We start from the raw sequence: 20,193 nt of genomic DNA, 5'->3' as shown, positions 1-20,193 counted from the left end.
ATAAAAACAAAAATAGTAGACTTCTTTATAACTTATTTAAAAATCGATAAAAGGAAAATATAAAATGGAACCAAAACTGACGGGAGATGAAATAGTGATATCCGGTATAGCTGGAAAATTTCCGAATTGTGATAGTGTTAACGAATTTCAAAAGAATCTTTTAAATAAAATAGACTGCGTTAGTGACAGCCAAGCTCGTTGGAAGAATGGTATGAATACTGCAGTTTATAAAATTCATATTACTTATCAACATTATTTCTAAAACTATAATAACCTTACAGTACATCCTCAAGTTCCTAAGCGAATCGGCACAATGAAAACTATACACAATTTTGATTCTGCATTTTTTGGTGTTCACGGAAAAATGATAGATGCTATGGATCCTATGTTAAGAATATTGATAGAAACTACATATGAAGCAATCACAGATGCTGGATTTAATCCAAGCAATTTGAGAGGAAGTAAAACGGCAGTTTTTACAGGATCCAAGACTTCAGAGGCTGAACAGTCAACCTCTAACAAAAGATTTTGGGTACAACTTTTATTTTTTACCATTAAAAAAGTTTTGTAATATCTAATTTTAAATAAAACATTATTTTTACTCTCTAAAATAGAGTCAATGACAATCTCAGTGACTAAAAAATATTTTTAAACCGAATAAAGCAATAACAGTGTCACATACATAGTATAAACTTTAATTATGTTTCAGCAACATAAGTACGGCTTATATGGAATGAGTCGTGCTATGTTGCCAAATCGACTTTCATTTCTCTTTGACTTTACTGGGCCAAGTATTAACGTTGATTCTGGCTGCTGTGGTGGTACTAGTGCATTACACGAAGGATTTATGGCAATTAAAGATGGACGAGTTGAAAATGCCATTATCGGTGCTAGTAATGTTCTTTTAGATCCAGAAGTGTCTCTAGAATTAACTTTGTTAGGTATAAAGAATTTTAGCAACTGGTCATTACAAATTGTACTGACCAATCTTTTAATTGACAAATTTAAGAGCAATAATATTTAAAATTTTAATATGAATTTCAGATCTTTTATCACCTGATGGCAAAACAAAATCATTCGACAATGCAGCTGATGGTTATGCTCGCAGTGAAGCAATTGTAGTTCTATTTCTTCAAAAGGCTAGTCAAGCAAAACGTATTTATGCAGAAGTAAAAAATTCTCTCATTTCTTTTGGAGATATCAGAAATGACGATTTGCATTATTATTCGACCAATGATTCTCTAGCAAATCTCATGAAAAATAACTTAAAGGAGTGTGGTCTTTCTGGTAAAGATATTTCATATGTAGAAGCTGATGGTTCGGGAATTAAAAATGTTGATGCTGAAGAGGTAAAAGTCATTGATGAAGTTTACAATGAAGAACGAAAGTTGCCACTTCCTATTGGATCCGTCAAATCTAATATTGGATTTTGTCCAGCAACAAATCCAATTATTGGAGTTATTAAGGTTTTTGAAATTAAAGCTAATTTAAAATTTTTTGCCCAATAATATTTATTATTTCACTAAACTATATTAATCTATGAACTTTTGTAGATTATCACAGCAATGGAATCAGGATACATTCCACCAAACCTTCATTTTGAAAAACCATCTGACCAAATCCCTGCTCTTAAAGAAGGTCGATGTAAAGTTGTAACAGAATTAACTCCCTGGACTGGGGATTACGCGGTCGTTAATACTATAGCATTATCTGGTCCTAGTGCTAATATTATATTAAAAGATTTTAAAAAGAACAAAAAAAATAATGGGAAACCTGACGACAGTCTTCCAAGATTAGTCAATTGTTCAGGACGTACAGAAGAAACTGTTAACTTCTTCCTAAACGCTGTTAGTATCAATAGTATTATTTATCCATACCATATCCATATCACAAGATCAACTACGAGATTAATTAAACAAATGTTGACAAGATTCTTCAAAATATGAAGAAAAATAAATGTTTTTTGCAGATGGAAAGTAGACCTGTTGATGTAGAAATGCTTCAGCTTCTTTACGATGTATTTGAAACTGAAATTCCAGCTCATATGTATAGAGGATATACACTACTTCCTCCAAATGGATTGTTAAAGACTAAAACGCGAGGAATTCAATACAACACAGGTGATACGAGAAAAGTTTGGTACATGTTTTCCGGTATGGGTTCTCAATGGGTTGGAATGGGTAAGATTATTACACTAAAATTAATTGTGACAATAAATTATGTTACATTTAAAAACATTGTAAATGCAAGAATGAATAATTTTTACAACAGGAGAAGCTTTATTGCAAATACCAATTTTCGCGCAAGCTATAGAGAAGTGCGATAAAGTTCTTAAGCCAAAGGGTATCGACATTTTCCGCATCATTACAGAAAAGGATCCAAAAATGTTTGACAATATTGTTAATTCTTTTGTTGGAATTGCTGCTATTCAGGTATCTCATTCGAAAGTTATTCTAACAAATAATCATGCAAACAACAGTTCACAGTACTTCTACTTAATAAAACAAGAATAAATTTTTAGATTGGATTAGTAGATCTTTTAGACTCCATTGGACTAAAACCAGATTTCCTAATTGGTCATTCAGTTGGAGAATTAGGTTGTGCTTATGCTGATGGATGTTTTACAGCAGAGCAAATGATTCTTGCTGCATTATATAGAGGTCTGGCCTCAGTAGAATCAGAAATGCCTAAAGGTTCTATGGCAGCAGTTGGCCTTGGTTATAAGGAAATCAAAAACCTTTGCCCACCCGATATTGATGTAGCTTGTCATAATAGCGCTGACAGTTCCACTATCAGTGGTCCTGCTGAATCTATGGAAGCATTCGTCGCACAATTGAAAGTTAGATATATTTAATTTCCTAATCTGTTAAACCATGTAATATCTTTTCGAAATATAAAAAAATTGAATCTTTTCCTCAGGCGAAAAAAATTTTTGCCAAGGAAGTGGCATGTAGTAACATAGCCTACCACAGTCGTTACATTGCTCCAGCAGGTGAAAAATTAAGAAAATACCTTCAAGAGATAATACCTAATCCAAAACCTCGAACTAATCGCTGGGTAAGCAGTTCAGTTCCACGTGCTGAATGGAATTCTGTTCGAGCCCGACTATCGTCTGCAGAATATCACACAAACAACCTTTTAAATTCCGTTCTCTTTGCCGAAAGTGCGAAAATGATTGAGCCAAATGCAATTGTTATTGAAATTGCCCCCCACGGACTTTTACAGGCAATTGTGAAAAAATCCTTACCAGAAGATGTCATCAATTTACCGTTAACTAAAAGAGGCCATACAGACAATGTCTCATTTCTTTTTGATGCTTTAGGTAAAATATACAATGCTGGATGCAATATCAAAATTTCCAATCTTTATCCTAAAGTTAAGTATCCTGTTTCACGTGGAACACCATCAATATCGTCTTTAATTCAATGGGAGCACTCAACTGAATGGTAAGAAAGATTTAAAACTTAAGGAATAAACTTTTAAATTAGTACTGAAATCAAATGCAATAATAATGAAATGTAAAACTCCATTCTTTTTATTTAATAAGGGATACTATCACCCTCAAGCAATTGAAAGAAATTAAACCAGGAGAGTTAAACTTTGTAATAGATTTAAAGGATGATAAGTGGAAATATTTAAAACATGCCAAGATCGAGAACAGAATTGTGATTCCTAGTTCTCTGTATTTAAATCTTGCGTGGGATGTTTTAAAATCATTAAAAGATTGTTCTGAAGCCTCTATTCTTTACAAAAATGTCAAAATTCACAAACAACAAGTAGAAATACCGATCGACGAAACTATTGTATTAGTAACAATGGTTCATAAAGGTATATAGATGATTCGTATAATTTACAAAAATTAAATAACCGGGCTCAATATTTATATTCAAAGTAAAAAAAAAATAATAATTTCAACTAAGTTATTTATTTTATATATTCAAAAATATATATGATAATTTGTTACTTCTTCTAGGCTCTGGTTTCTTTCAAGTAACAACCAAAAACGAAATATTACTGTGCTCTGGAATATTGCAAGTGACTGATGTCCCTGATAAGAACTGCATTCAAGTTCATGAAAATGATGAAACAATTTATCAAGATTTGAGTGAAAGTGACGTTTATACTGAATTACAGATGCGAGGTTTACAATACACAGGTCCCTTTAGAACAATTCGTAAATCATCAACTAGTGGGTCAAAGGGAACTTTATTATGGAATGATAATTGGACAACATTTTTAGATGGAATGATGCAGATGTATGTTTTTGGAAATGATATTAAAAAATCACAAGTGCCATTTAAAATTAGAAAAATCGTTATTAACTTAAAATTGCACGAAGAAATTATTAGCAATTCAGATGGTGAGTTCGCCTTTTGTAAAAAGCACTTATTTTAAGAAAATATTAACGGGAAACATGAATATTGATTAAAAGAAACGACTTTTTCAGAAATACCTGCATCAGTTTACAAGAAATTAGAAATTATTAGAGCTGGTGGTATACAAATCGAAGGAATCGGTTTAAAATCTATATTGCACGAATCTTGGAAAAATAAGGTTGTTGTTAACAAAATTGAAATTCTTCCTGGAATAGATGGAACATACAAAAAATGTCCAATTGTTTCCAACCTTCAACAAATGTCGAATTGGAGAGCTGAACAGTTGAATCCCTCTGAATTAGATACTATTTCTTGGGTCGAAGGGTTCCCTAGAAATATTGCTGACACAATCAAAGTTGAATACTCTGCAGTTAATGAAGCAGATATTCTTTCAGCAATTTCAAAAATAGCTTTAGATGGGACTGTTAAAAATAGAATTGACAGTAAGTCATTTGGTCAAGAATATTCAGGAATTAGTTCAAAGGGAAATAGAGTTATGGGAATTTCGAAAAATAGTACATTTTCAAATTATATAACACCTGACACTGATTACACATGGCAAATACCTGACAATTGGTCTTTAGAAGATGCTGCAACCGTACCATTTGCATATGCAGTTGCATACTTGTCTTTAGTGATAAAGGGAGATTTACGAAGCTATGAATCAGTTTTTGTCTACGATAGCGCTTGCTCAATTGGCCAAGCTATCATTAATATAGCCTTAAATATTACATCACAAGTATTCGTTGGACACGCTAAAGATATCGACAAAAATAATCTAAAAAGCAGTTTTCTAAATATTCCTGAAAATCATTTTATAAGTGCATCAGGATGTTTTGCTGATAATCTCTTGGCACAAACAGAAGGAAAAGGAGCTGACTTAGTGATATATATTGGTGATGATTTAATTAAAGTAGAGTCTTGTTTAATGTGTGTGAAAAATAAAGGAAGAGTCATTATCATCGGAAATTTAGAAGAAGAATTTAGTAAATCATGCAAATTGGGAATAGTAGGAATGCAAATTTTCTTGAGAGAAATTGCTTTGCACTCAATAATTCCAACGAAAATAAACAATCATGATCAAGTTACAAAAAGAAAATTATCACAAATGATTAAGAATGGAATAACAGCACAAAATGTAAAACCATTGTTTAGACGTATCTATCCAAGGGAAATGTTAAAAGAAGCTTTTATTGACGGAGCTTCAAATAATGTTTTTGGAAAAGTAAATTTCTGTTTCTTTCATTTTTGTTTGCGCAATAATTATTTTATTTATTAGGATATAATTTAAAATTTTTATTTTCTATTTTAATTAATTTCTTGCATTTATAGATCATTGTTAGAGTACAACCGGATAATGGATGCGATACAGCTTTGGCAATTCCTCGTTTCTTGTGTAGAAGTGAGAGATCTTATTTGATTCTTGAAGGATTAAGTGACTTTGGACTCGAACTAATTGACTTTTTAGTTATCAGAGGTGCCAGAAATATTGTTATAGCTTCCGAATCAAAAAATACAAGAGCTTACGGTAATCATAGAATTAATTTATGGAGAGGATATGGAGTAACAGTTGTAGTTCGTGAAGAATTGGACCTTACCCAACAACAAAATGGAAATGCTCTACTTGAAGATGTCAGTACTCTTGGTACAGTAGATGCCATTTTCGATCTACAGCGAGTTGAACAATCATCAAAACGGTCATCTGAATCAAAATATTTGTTTACTAAATATCTTTTTGAGGAATCTAAGCGAATGTGTCCTGATTTACATCAGTTTATTGTTTTTTCAACATGTAAAGATATTAAAGAAAATGTCGACGATATTTTACTGAGAGAAATCGATTTAATGGAAATTTTTAAAGCAACATTATCAGTAGATACCACAGGACTTTTGATTCTTTTAGGACCAGTTTCTGGAATTGCGGGAAGAACAACTGAAAATGATAATAATTTACCTTTGTTATCTATTTCTAGTATTATAGACCAAATGGATAATTTAATTGGAGCGAAGGCAACAATTGTATCTGTTTCTCATAATTCATTAGAAGCCGATTCTGAGAATGTAAAGAATCATTCATCTTAACTTTATTGTTTAAAAATATCAATATTATTGTTATCAATGTAATCACATAATCTTGATTTTAATTTTTAGATTGACAAAAGGGACTAGTGAAAAAAAAATTTAATCTTTAAAAAAATATTAACTATATTTGCACTGCTTCTGTGCACATATTACGAGATATAAAAAGCGAATCTATATAAAAGTCTAAACAATAAAACCTAGTATACCACTAAACCAGATTCTGAGTTTTGGGGAATGCTCTTATTTCTTATCGCTTCTAAAGGAAAATACATAAATAAAGACAAACAAAAAAAAAAAAGAAGGAGTAGAGTTTTCGCATGTGCGAATGAAGGTACCATACGGGAATTGATTTCTACAATCTAATCAGTGAAGCGGACGTTCTCTTCTCTTCCTGGAAACCGGGTCGTCGTGCGCGGTATTATACGCAGAAAACTAAGACACGAGAGGGTCTTGTGGGCGAGAATTGAGGGAAAAAAGCAATGAAAAAAAGAGAAAAATACAAATAAACCAAAGGCACGAACCAAGAATCCAAGGCAGCATGATGGGGACGAAAGAGAGAGAGAGAGAGAGAGGTCAGAGGAGATACAAGGCGCGACTGAGTGGGACTCACATAGGTAACTTAACTTACCCCGCACGGTTCACCATGAAATATCGCGAACACTGTTCCAACTTCAGCCTAAGCGATGTTTTCAGCAACATCACTTGATCTAATTTGTTACACTTTCAACTAATTTATTACTTTAGCTTCACACCTTTAACGGATTAATGTTCTGTGTACTCTTCTTTCTCTCTTTCATGTATATCTATATATATACACTGAACATTATCACACTTTCCTTTTTTTATATAATCTTAACAAACTAATCTAAATTATATCGAATATTATTACATCTCTGACAATTTATAATGTTCTCTCAATATTTTTGTAAAGCTCAATATAGAATATACACGCATATGAACAATTTAAATTAGTTAAAAATTTGTTAATTTAGTTTGTAAATATTTATAGACAAATAAATTTTGACACAGCTTAATGGACGTATATTTAAAATAAATGGATAAAATTGAATTTTAATTAAATTTACTCACTCTTGATGACTTTAACGTAGAAGAATTGGATGATCACATTGCTTCGAGTATACCAGAAGAAACTGAAAATAAAAACAAATAGATTTTAGTGATAAAATTTAAAATTTTTATAAAAATATTAAATTTTAATTTGGCGAAATTTTCAAATATCATCACCGTAATATTGGGAAAAATTTTTGACTAACATTTTTGAATTTGACAAATTGTTTTATAACAAATAGTTAATTAATATAATAACAAAGTTAAATTATTTTTTAATTTCTTTACAGAGTGGAGAATTCAAATATTTCCCTCTTCACCCTAATAAGTTTAATTTAATTGAAAATAATCCATCTGATCTAAAATACGCGTCGCATTTATATATAGATAAAAGTTATTTTCATTGAAAAGGAAATGTGTGGCATTGGTTTTTTATCTATATAATAAATCTAGCGAATAGACTGAGCCATCTGCTTTCTAAACAATAACAAAACAAAAAAAAAAAAGAATTATAGGTAAGTTTTCTGTTGTACTTATTTTCATTTTTTTTTTTTTTTGTCAATAATTTTCATTTGTTAGGTAATGAAGGCCATTTAAGTGGATTGTAGATTTTATTTTTTTTTTTTCATTTCTATCCAATGTTTGAAAATAATTCATACCTTTTTTTTATTATAGAGGGAAACAATTTTTTTTTTATGAAAAAATGAAAACTAACCAAACGAAAGGTGAAAAAATCCAATAGTATTTTATAGATTTCTTAAGTCGTAAAGCCGTAACTAAGTAGCGCATAAATATCACTAATGACCGATAAGAGCTGACCATCCATTATTTTTTTTTTCTGGTATTTGAGTGCTCATCTTTAAAAACCATCATTTCTAAAGTGTATATATAGAAGACAACAAGACGGTCTCGACATGTCACGAAAAGGGATATCTTATATATTATATGTTATATTGGTAGATATATAGAAATAGAATATATATTTGAAAACAAAAATGAAGGGAAAATAAAAAAAAAAGATGATTGCATTTATTGTCAAACTACGCACCCTTAATTAAATCGCGCTAATTATATTTATAATGAAAATGACTTCTAATTTTATAAATTATAAAAAAAATATTTATCATTTTTTTTTCTGTTTTCTTTTATTCGCGCGTTATTAATATGGTCCTGAAATTACACTCATCAGGATACATCGTCTCGTGCCAACCAAATTCTTCCCCCTCTTTATATATATATATATATGTATATTTCTCAACTCCTAACAACCTCCTCATGGTTTTTGCTGTATACCTTGAACCATCTCCCTCATCTCCATCGAGAATCGCATTCCACAACCAGCGCTAATGGACGCCGAATGGCAACGTGAGTGCTCTAAGTGCACGGCTTTCTTACTCTCTCTTTTTCTGACCTGTGGTTTCTCTCTTCTTTTTTTCGCCAATTTTTTTTTTTCCTTCCACTTTTTGAAAACTTGATAAAAGGGTATATATATATATATAATTCTTTTATTTTTGGTCTAACAACTTTTGACTACCTTTTTTAAAAACAAAAATCTCGATTCATATAATAATTGTCAAATTAAAAAAATATTTTTTTTTTATTATCCAAAAAGCTTATTTGCTTATATTAATAGTCAACTTTAAGATTCTAATTTAAAGTTTAACTATTAATGTTTGTAATCAGTCATGATAATATATCCTCTATCGAATTAAAATTAATTAAGCGGAATAAAATATTTTTTATTTAATCATTTTTTTTTTGTTCTTAAATATGAAATTATAAAAAAATATAATATGGCACGTGCGGGACCTCGTGCCACAATATTATGGATAAAAGGTTTTCGGTTATGCTTATAAATATACCAAGTTGATGAGAGGATGAGAGAATAGCTTAACTCCTGAGTGAATAGATAGATCGTATCGCTATGATAATTGGTGGCCGAGATCGTGTCTGGATAAAATAAAAATATACCCGGGGTCGCGCCAGCTGTTCAAAACAGCTCCATTACACTATGAAAGCTTCTGACGATGATGATGATGATGACGATCATCATCTCATCATTATGATGACCAACTCCCCAAAAACAAGTTGCCGTCGCGTCGAATCATTCTTTGCAAATGATGTATAAAGAAGAATAAAGAAGCTACCGCCAATGAAGTGTACAAGAAAAATTTTTTTTTTTTTTTTAGTACACCATAAGCACTATAAAAGTCGATTTCGAATGCGTATAATTAATAAGGATTTTTTTATGCGCATAATCAATGAACGATTAAATTAAGATTTTTATTTTCACCTCAAGGTATAATATTATGAAAGTTTAGAAATTCACCACAATATATATATGCTTATAAAATATAAAAAAAGGCCTTTTTAAATAATTCTCCATTATATAGAAAATTTGAAATTAATTTTAAAATTATCATTTACAAATATAATAAGAGAAATATTCTAATTGATAAATGAGATTTTTATTCATCATTCATATATCTCTAACTGAAAAAAAATTTATTTGATTCAAATAATCCGTTACTTGACTATTAAATAAACATTTACTTGAACCAAATAATTTCTTTTTTAATTAAATAAATTTATATATATAAACCAATAATTTCGGCATTTAAAACAAATGCTATTTAATTGACTTAAATAATAATATTATTTAAAATATTTATTTGATAATGGTAACCGATTATTTGAATCAAATATACATTTTTTTTAAATACCTAATATGAAGGCAACAATAAAAAATATTTGTACACTGAAAAAAAATTTATTTGATTCAAATAATCGGTTACTTGACTATTATCAAATAAATATTTATTTGTATCAAATAATTTTTATTTGAGTCAATTAAATTGTATTTATTTCAAATACAGAAATTATTAGTCCAAAAACAGTTTATTTAATTCAAATAAAACTTATTTGATTCAAGTAAATATTTATTTGATAATAGTCAAGTAATCGAGTATTTGAATCAAATAAATTTTTTTTTCAGTGTAACAACAAAAATAATTATATATTCATATCTAAAATAAATTAATTTTGATTTCGGATAGTGTATATATTTCTTATTAAATTCTTTTCAACAAAGAAAAAAAATCATCTGAACATATTGCTGTCAACAAATAAAAGTTCATTGATTTATTTTTAAATGTTTGGGAAATTGAAACCAAAACTAGAAAAGTGTAACGTCAGGTAAAATTGATAAGAATCTTCGAATGCCGGAAGTTTGCCGCTCCCCAAGGGTGCGGAACTTTCTATACCATTAGAAACCATATATAACATGTAATATACACCCCGTAAGTTACGACGTTCGACATGCGGGTTAAATAAGTGGCGACTTGTTTAAAAAAAAAAAAGAAAAAAAAGAAAGGAAAATTCTTTTAAAATACCTGAACGAAACTTTTAGTTTTAGCGTTGTTTCTTTTTAAACGCATACTTTCTTAATGAGTCATTTCTATAAATTTAACAACGATATATATATATATATATATGCACAATATATTGTTCACTGTAAAAAGAAAATCTTATTTTAATATTCGTTTGAAATTAAACTAATCTTAAAATATGAGGCTGTTTTACTTTTGCGTAAAAATGAAACGTTTATTCTAAATCATCATTTGTGGATTCGTTAAGACTCATATCAGTGAAATTTAGATCCTTTTGAGTCTTAAATTAAAAAAGTATCTTAAATTCAGCTTTTTTTATTACAAAATTTAATTCCATTTAACACATTATTAATTGGAATAAAATACGACAAATTCTAATGCTTAGTTTAATTCAACACAAATTTCTACACGATAAACAAGTTTACTGAAAAAATTAATAAAACCCTGTCTTAAAAATATTGATAAGATTCTTCTTTTTCTCCTTTAAAAATCAGATTATCTTTTTACAGTGATGTTAAAATTTTTTTTATACAGAACAAAAAAATATTTTCAAATTGAAAATAAGATTTCATTTCTGATTTTTTTTAGATTCTCATATTAATTTTAAAAAAAAAATATTTTCTCACAAAGAGGATTTTTCTTCTCAATTTGAAAGAAAATCAAAGAGATTATTAAGTTTTCCTTTACACGCGAATTTAACTTAATTCAGAAATACAAAAAAAAGATTCTTAATTTCTTAATTTAAAAAAACAACTTTTTAATTTATTCAATCAATTTGGTTAATTTAGACAAAAATTTAATTCTGATTAAACCAAATTTTTGCACTAAATCAATAAAATTTTACGGTATGTAATACTTATAACAAAAAAAAAAAATCGCGTTTAATTGCACTGAAAAAAACTTTATTTGATTCAAATAATTGATTACTTGACTAATATTAAATAAATGTTTACCTGAATCAAATAATATTTATTTGAATTAAATAAATTGTATTTGAACCAATAATTTCTGTATATTTGGAACAAAAATCATTTAATTGACTCATATAATAATTATTCAAATAAAAATATATAATTATTTAATAATATTCAAGTAACCGTTTATTTGAATCAAATAATTTTTTTTCAGTGTGAATATAGATTTTTATGGCTTTTAAATTTGACATATAAAATAAACAAAAAAAAAAAATTTTCAATTTGAAAGGATAGTATTTTAATATATTCTTTCGATATCGAGAATATTTTTTTATAATTATTGTCATTATTATTCAATTAGTGTAATTTATTAATTTTTGAGTAAAAATTTTCATACTTTTTAATTAAAAAATTTAGAAAATAAAAGATATTTAGAAAAATTATTACAGAACAATATATAGAAAAGAATTTTGTAAACAATGTAATATTTTAAAGTGATTTTTACCTTTTTAAAATTTTGTTTTCGACTCGGTTTTCGATTTTATTTCCAAATTCCATATTTTCCATTTAGTATACCAGAGTAGGTTAGAAATTGATTAAAATAATCATTACTTTTCACGGTTATCTGCAAAATAAAATAATACTTTTAAATTCCAAATATATTGTTTTTTTCTAAATGTAAAATTAAACCTTTTTTGAGTAATATAGTATTGGTATAATTATTATTTAATAAATTTTATTAATAATTACTCACAAAATAACCAATTTGCACTAAATAAAATTTATTTGATTTCATTAATCGATTATATTTAATTATTATTAAATAAATATTCATTTTTGTATCCAATAATTATACACAAATTATATTTGAGGTAATTGAATATTTATTTTAAAAATAAAAATTATTGGCTCGAATAAAATTTATTTTATTCAAATAAAAATTATTCAATTAAGTAAATATTAATTTCATTATTATATTAAATAATTATTTTACTTTTGAATCAATTCAATCGATTATTTAAATCTAATAAATTTTTTTTCAGTAAAAAATTTTAATTACAAAATTTATATAAATAAATATAATAAAATAAATAAATTCTATTGAAAATTAATTATTGAATTTACATGTCATGTCAAATTATTATTTAAATATTTATCAATTTTCATTGAATATTTTTTCGACTATAATTTGTCTAATTTGACAAGTTAATTAATTAATGTTTGATTAATAATTATTTATTTATTATTTTATAATAATTTTTCATTAATAATTACACTTTAACAAAAAAAGCAGCAACTAGCCAATTTTAACTATATATAATTCAAATTTAGAGATAAAATTTTCAATATTAAACAATGAAAAAAGGAAAATTAAAGATAAAAATAAAACAGAAATGTAAAGCACGAATATAAAATAAAAAAAAAATTGAAAAACAAAAGGAAGAATATATAATTTTTGAGATGCTCCATATGTAAAACGCATGGCAATTGGTGATAAATACGACCATATTTTTAGACATAATTGTCAAGCAATTAACCAGTTTTCAATTAACCACTACTTAAAGTTCAAATCTAGGACAAATAGGTGACCAAACAAGATATACCAGAAATTATATCGTGTGTGGAATTCTACCTTGAGCCTTTAGTCTTATGGGCAATTTTATCATATGCACAACCGCGTGTGATACAAAAAATCACCAAGCAAAAGAAGAAAAATTAACGATATTCGTAATTATTGGATATGAAATAACCCGCACTTGAATATATATATATATATATATATATATATATATCGCATTTTTTGTATATATTACATATATACGCACAATGTAAATATATACATAAACGTTGCAACTATATACACGTGCAAAGTATATAATTGTATATATATTCTATAATCACAGTAGCTATGCTGCACGTAAAATTAAGATAAGTCAGATTCTCGCTGCTCATAAATATTTGTAATTGTTTTATCAGGGAATAATTGGTGTGGATAAGAACCTCGTGTGGACTCGGCCACGATTATTTTTCCACAATCACAAGGCGCGCACGTTTGGAAAATAGAATATAAGAACGAGGAAATATCGTTATTTCTCGTAATTACAGATTTATTTTTCCTCCCCTTGGCTAATGCCAGATAATAATCTTTCAGAGATTTTTATAAAAATGATGAAAACAAAAAAAAAAAAAAAAAATAGCCGATGCAATTAAAAAGGGTTTGTTATAATTTTTACAGTTTCACATGTAAATATCAATAAGAAACACGATAAATTTCAATTCAATGTAAAGAAATATTTCATAAAAAATGCTTTGTATAAAATATAAAATATATTATATATTCATGACAATAAAAAATTAAAATAATGTTTGCATACCTCGGGTAATGAAAATATCGAAACCTGTCACTTCACATCAGATGGAAAATTGATTAATTTACAATTACTGTATAATATGTAAATTAATAGTCGTTTAACTTCAATAAAATTACTTTTCACTGTTTTAAATAATACTAATTAATTGTTTTAACTGAACATTATAATTATACACTTGAGGTACACTTGTACAAAAGACAACATTTTGGCGGGGAGTTCGCCATATATTTGGGGTTATGTTAGTTCGTCCCCGTATGAAGAATCAGAACCGGAAGTGTTCGCGTCACGTGATATTCATTGAGTGGAATTTTTAAATTCTAACGCTGCTATTGGTCGAAATTTGTCTAGTGAATTGGACTGCTGATTAATCGAAACAGACGGAACTGAACCATCAGTTATTTTCTGCTTGTTTACCAAATGGTAATTTACTTATTACCGATATTTATTTTACCGACTTCAAATAATAATTACATTCTAATACTTCCGTTGCTCATCTAATTTTAATGTACCTATTTAATTAGGTTTATTATGTATGTTTTTAATTAAATAACTAAAAAAAAATTAACCTACCCTACTTGATAATATTTACTTATTTAATAATATTAATTTCGACAAAGTCTGCAAGAGTGTAATTATAATTGTATAAAGGTTATGGTCGCTTAAAATAAATAAATATACTTTAGGAATAGTAATAATATTAAAAAAAGAAATCCCTAATTTGAAAAACTTTATAAAAATTAATACTATTAAGAAATACAATTAATTATATTAATTGCATTATATTCATACATCTTCAATTACGATATATGACAATTGCAAATTATTCATATTATATACCTGTATTGATTAACTTCTTGATGTTAAAAAGAAATTCTTTATTCTGTTGTCCTTGAATTCACCTCTTCTAATGCAAAAAAGTGGGAGAAATGCATGATTGCTACATTAAAAATTTTTCTTCAAGCGACACAGATCCTACCTTGAAGACTTCCAAGATGGAACTGAGCGTGCGCTGTGGGGAAATTTTATTTTATACTCCGAGTTCTCTGCCGCTTGGTCTGCCGTGCGCTGATTGGACGGGGCACTCACTGCAGAAGCGCTGATTGGCAGGCGCTCTTAGTGCCAACGTCTATAAATATAGGTCGTTTTCTCCCACCACTTCAGTGAGCAGTTGACTTTTCTAGACGTAGGATCTGTGCTGCTTGAAAAAAATATTTTTTCACTTTTATTTATTGATGGGAATGGACAACAATGCATATGAAATACCATTTACAACTATAAATACAGGCTGTTTTTTACAACCACTTCAGTGAGCAGTTGACTTTTCAAGACGTAGGATCTGTGCTGCTTGAAAAAAATATTATTTAGCAATTATTTATTATTGGAATTGGACTACGATGCATATGAAATACAACTATGTATTCTTATTTTGGAATGAAAACTTTTTTATGAAAATTATATTTCTCAACCTCCATTATTTAGCATTATTGTTTGAAAAAGGAACATTATGCGAAATTTACAGGTAAGACACCGTATTTTAGGTTATGTTACCATATAATTCGTGGTGACAGTTGTAAACAGATTTTATTAAATTAGTTTTTTTGTTAGAAATTAAAGTAAATAAAGGTTATAATTGTTTATAAAAAGATATTTGGGGAGATTAGTATAAATATTTAGATTTATTGGCATAAACGAATAAATACTATTTATTGAAATATTATTTCGTAAAATACATATATTAAATTGCCATTTGCATTTCGAAATCTATAAATGTGTTATCATAACCTTATCTTGTCAACTTTCTCAAATTAGTCAATTATATCTCGTATATGTAAGTATATATATATATAAGATTGCTACTTAGTATAAAACGTTAAATATTTATTTGTTCAACATGAAATTATTTTTAAGCTAAACGTTAAATATAATTACATTTTATAGAGAATAAGAAATTAATAGTTGACACATTAGAGCAATGTATAAATGTCAATTATTGCTGGAATATAAAATTACTTGTTTTTACATTAAAATATATAATTGTTAGCTAGAAAGCGCATTAAAAAAAACTTAGAGAATTAAAATTTAAAAAAAAACATTTGCTTCTTTCGTAATACTTTTCTAATTATATTATATTTAATAAACGGTTAAAATAATTGAATTATTTAACCTATAATTCCATGTATTTTAGAAAAATTGAGAATTTTAGTAGATTTATTATACACTTATCTCATATTCGGTGTTGATAAAAATTTCCTAATTAAATCACTGTCTCATTTATATTAAAAAAAAAATAAATATTTATTATTTGAATATTATGCACGTATATTTATTAAACGTATTTGAATAATTAAATTAAATAGTATAAACAATAATTCGTTTTTTTCTAATATTTATAATATTTAAATAATTATTATTTTATTTACACAAAATTTTGATTCTAATTTTTGTTAATTTAAATTTTATTATATATTTTATTTTATAAAATTCTAATATTTAAAAAAAAAATTATTCACTAGTGAAAATTTAATTTAGCTTACGTATAATAATTTTATAATTATTAATAAATAATTCCAGGACATTTTTTTTTTTATTTCGACAATTAATGTTTTATATTTTTTTAGATTATTACTGCGAAACCAGGAAATTACACACGCCATTTTTCATCATAAATCTTTGATAATATGACCATATATATACTTCAAGGATCAGCTACTGCAACTGTCGACAATATGTTAACGGAGTAAGTTTTTTTTTAAATATTCCAAATTTCTAAAATTTAATAATTACAAAATTAGCATAAAAATTATTTCAAAAATAAACGCTATACGAATTTTCTATATATGTATATGAAACTCAAAAACTTTTATAACCAAAAATTTTTATACTACACAAATAAAATATTCTGAAATAAAGAATATATATATATATTTGGCACTAATTTTAGAATATATTTTTTTAATTTATTCTAAATTTAAATAAAATAAAAATTTAAGAATAAATTATAAAAATACTTTAAAAAAAAAGAAGTAACAAGTTTTTATTTATAATTTTCAATATTATTTTTTTTGTGTATATTTATGCAAATTTCCGTCAAAGAAATAATGTTTAATTATATGAAAATAATCTGACATATTCCCTGAACTCATTAATTTTCCAATCATGAAATATATTTGATTTTTGATAATATTTTATAAATATCAATGATTTTAATTATTATTATTATTATTTTTTTTTAAATATAAATCTGAAGAAGAGGCGTTCGTAAGTCTTATTTCGTGGGCGTAAAACTCCGCCTTCTTTACTATCTCTCTAAAGAAACGCCTAGTCGCATGTTTTAACTTTTAAATCCCACCTTCAAGTTCTTTTCCTTTTACACAACATACAATTCCCCTCCTTATTATCCTTTTTTTTTATTTTACTCTTTCCCTCCCTCTTTCACGCCAGCAAAAGGTGACTGTCCAGGACAGTTTCAAAGTTGCAGCCAACGACTGCACCACGTCCTACTATTTATCCAATATATATATATATATATATTGCTCTCCTTTTTTAAAACGCGGGAAAACACATAAATAACGCGAGTCATTTTAATGTAAAAAAAAAAAATTATTTTCTTTTTGTGCGTTGATAATGAAAAAAAAAGTTAAGTGTCATTTTTGTGAAGTGATCGCAACTAAACTGAATTTGTATAATTAAAAAAAAACTGTTCTATAGTTTTAAATGATTAATAAATTTAAAAATCAACAGTGTGTATGAGAAGGCATTTAATTTCATAGCCCAGGAGGAATTACAATCGATATATAAGGATTAAAACAGGATCAATGGATTAGTGAAATTGTTGTCATAACGAGGAAATTAGCAATAGAGGATTAAATATGCAAATTCAATTTTCTACTGATAATTATCATCATTGCGAGAAAGAATTTTCAATTTTTTAACAAAATCGTAATTAAAAAATAAATAATTATTAAAGTTTAATGGAACTGTTATTTTGGAAAAGTTTAGAAAAAATCATTAGGAAGAAAAAAAATTAAAACGCAGCAGTGAAGAAAAGTTTAAATAACAAAATATCATTAGAAATGTAAACAAAAATCAAAAGGAGAGGAGGATTCAAGAACATTAAGAAAAAATTATACATATATATATAGTAAAATTTGAAGATCATTACTTTATAAAACAAATGCTAAATATTTTCAGTGGCGCAATGTGGAAAAGCTAAAAATATAAGTAATTATAATTGGAAAATTTGGCTAAATATCATTATAGTAAAAAAAAGATAAATATAAAAGTCTATAAAAGAAAAAGTAAATGCAAAAATAAAATTAATATCAACAGCGATAAATATACAAAGTTTAGCCTATAATGGTGAACATTTATCAAAATCATCGCGATTATTCTCGCAAAGGATAATTCTCTGCGTCAGCGAATGGAAACCGTCGGCGCTTAAGTTTTGAAAATTTAAAATCCTTTTTTCTTCCCAATAAGTAAATAACAAAATTAATAATATATAATTTTAAAAAATTGTTTTTTTAAAGAAGCATAAGATCGCTAAAATAAAAATTTGTATAGAGAAAAAAAAAATATTTTTTGTGGTAATTTTTTTATTTTGAATTTTTCTAGACACATTTTTTTGATATACCTAGAGTTAGCGAATCAAATATATATACATATTATAACGACGAAGAAACTTACTTATCGCGGCGGAGAGTTCTTGTGTGCGGCGCGAATAAGACTAATTAATTACCGGCGGCTGGGCGGTCGCGCGCGCGACAATTAATTATTTAAATAGACTTTCAAGTCGTGTGTGAGAAACGAAGACGAAGAAATTATTCGAGAAGGAAGCGATATATATATATATGTATATATATACATATATCCTTGACAAACGAACAAAACGAAACCTATATATATACGTGTGCGGAAAAATTGCACGTGTTTAATTTACCGCGACTTAGTTTATCGGATTCAACTGCCGATGTCGGCCATGTCAACCTCAAACTGATTATACGTGAGTATATCTCCTCTTCAGGTCATTACTCTGGTATTTACCTTCTCCTATATAGGCTTATAAATTTATTTACTTTGATTTAAAACAACAATAAGACGCGCACGTATGTCCTCCTTCATCAGATTTATTTTATTTTTCATCTTTTTCTAATTATTTTAATCAATTTTTTTTTTATAATTTATATTGTTTTTATAAACCATACATATACTATATCTTTAATTATTTGATTCAAATAATACTTGACTATTATCAAATAAATATTTATTTATTTCAAACACAGAAATTATTATTTTAAATATACAATTTATTTATTTCAAATAAATGCGTTTATATGATAATAGGCAAGAAACTGATTATTTAAATCAAATAAATTTTTCTTTTCATTATCTAATTAACAAATTTAAATAAAATTTATTTTATAAATTTACTTCAAATTCTTATTATAAATTTATTTTAAATTTTTCTCAGAAATTTAATTAAAATTTCTATTATAAATTTGCTTTAAACTTTTATTAAAAATTGAATTTTTTAATTAATTCGATAAGAAAAAAGTTGGATTTTTAAAAATGCTTTAAAAAAAAAACTCGGTAACGAAAAATTGGATGAACAGTTTAAATTTTCGGATTTTTAATTAAAAAAAAATATTTCATTAGTAAAAGTGTGCGAGTAATATTATTTTAGAATAATTAAAAATTGTAATTGTGTAAAGTTTAAAAAAAAATATTTACACACTGAAAAAAAATTTATTTGATTCAAATACGTGTATTTGGTTATTATCAAATAAATATTTACTTGAATCAAATATATACACGGAGAAAAAAGATTTCTTTTATAAAGTAACTTTTACTACTTTCAGAGTAAAACTGGACCAACTCGAAGTTTCTGCGCATCTCTGGCAATTTTTACTCCAAAAATAGTAAAACTTACTCTAGAAATAGTAAAACTTACTACGGAAACAGTAAAATTTACTACAGAAATAATAAATTTTAC

At 26.8% G+C, this 20,193-nt stretch overlaps 2 protein-coding genes across 5 annotated transcripts in view; both read left to right on the top strand.

Moving 5' to 3' along the window:
• LOC127278942 (fatty acid synthase-like) lies at nt 1-7,454 on the top strand. The gene is made up of 14 exons (XM_051301330.1): nt 1-209; nt 282-532; nt 710-941; nt 1,045-1,466; nt 1,554-1,847; nt 1,970-2,180; nt 2,272-2,432; nt 2,522-2,839; nt 2,920-3,446; nt 3,548-3,828; nt 3,974-4,360; nt 4,448-5,601; nt 5,709-6,437; nt 6,528-7,454. The coding sequence occupies exons 1-14, from the start codon at nt 65-67 to the stop codon at nt 6,543-6,545; spliced, it is 5,130 nt and encodes a 1,709-aa protein (XP_051157287.1). The 5' UTR covers nt 1-64; the 3' UTR covers nt 6,546-7,454.
• Nucleotides 7,455-15,352: 7,898 nt separating this feature from the next.
• LOC127281631 (GATA-binding factor A-like) overlaps nt 15,353-20,193 on the top strand; it is a 64,878-nt gene continuing 60,037 nt past the window's right edge. For 2 of the 4 annotated variants that reach the window (XM_051305626.1, XM_051305480.1), the window contains exons 1-2: nt 15,353-15,720; nt 16,820-16,938. In XM_051305626.1, the coding sequence (XP_051161583.1) occupies nt 16,880-16,938 (59 nt within the window). In that variant the 5' untranslated portion in view covers nt 15,353-15,720; nt 16,820-16,879. Of the gene's footprint in view, nt 15,721-15,839; nt 16,030-16,819; nt 16,939-17,658; nt 19,204-20,193 lie in introns of those variants that run through there. The other 2 variants (XM_051305556.1, XM_051305705.1) reach the window with 2 other exon arrangements.

Source organism: Leptopilina boulardi, unplaced genomic scaffold, assembly GCF_019393585.1.
Source record: "Leptopilina boulardi isolate dan_hultmark-lab unplaced genomic scaffold, ZJU_Lbou_2.1 LbouV2_1, whole genome shotgun sequence".
In the NCBI taxonomy this organism is placed as follows: Eukaryota; Metazoa; Arthropoda; class Insecta; order Hymenoptera; family Figitidae; genus Leptopilina; species Leptopilina boulardi.
This window is presented reverse-complemented; position numbering and strand designations above follow the sequence as displayed.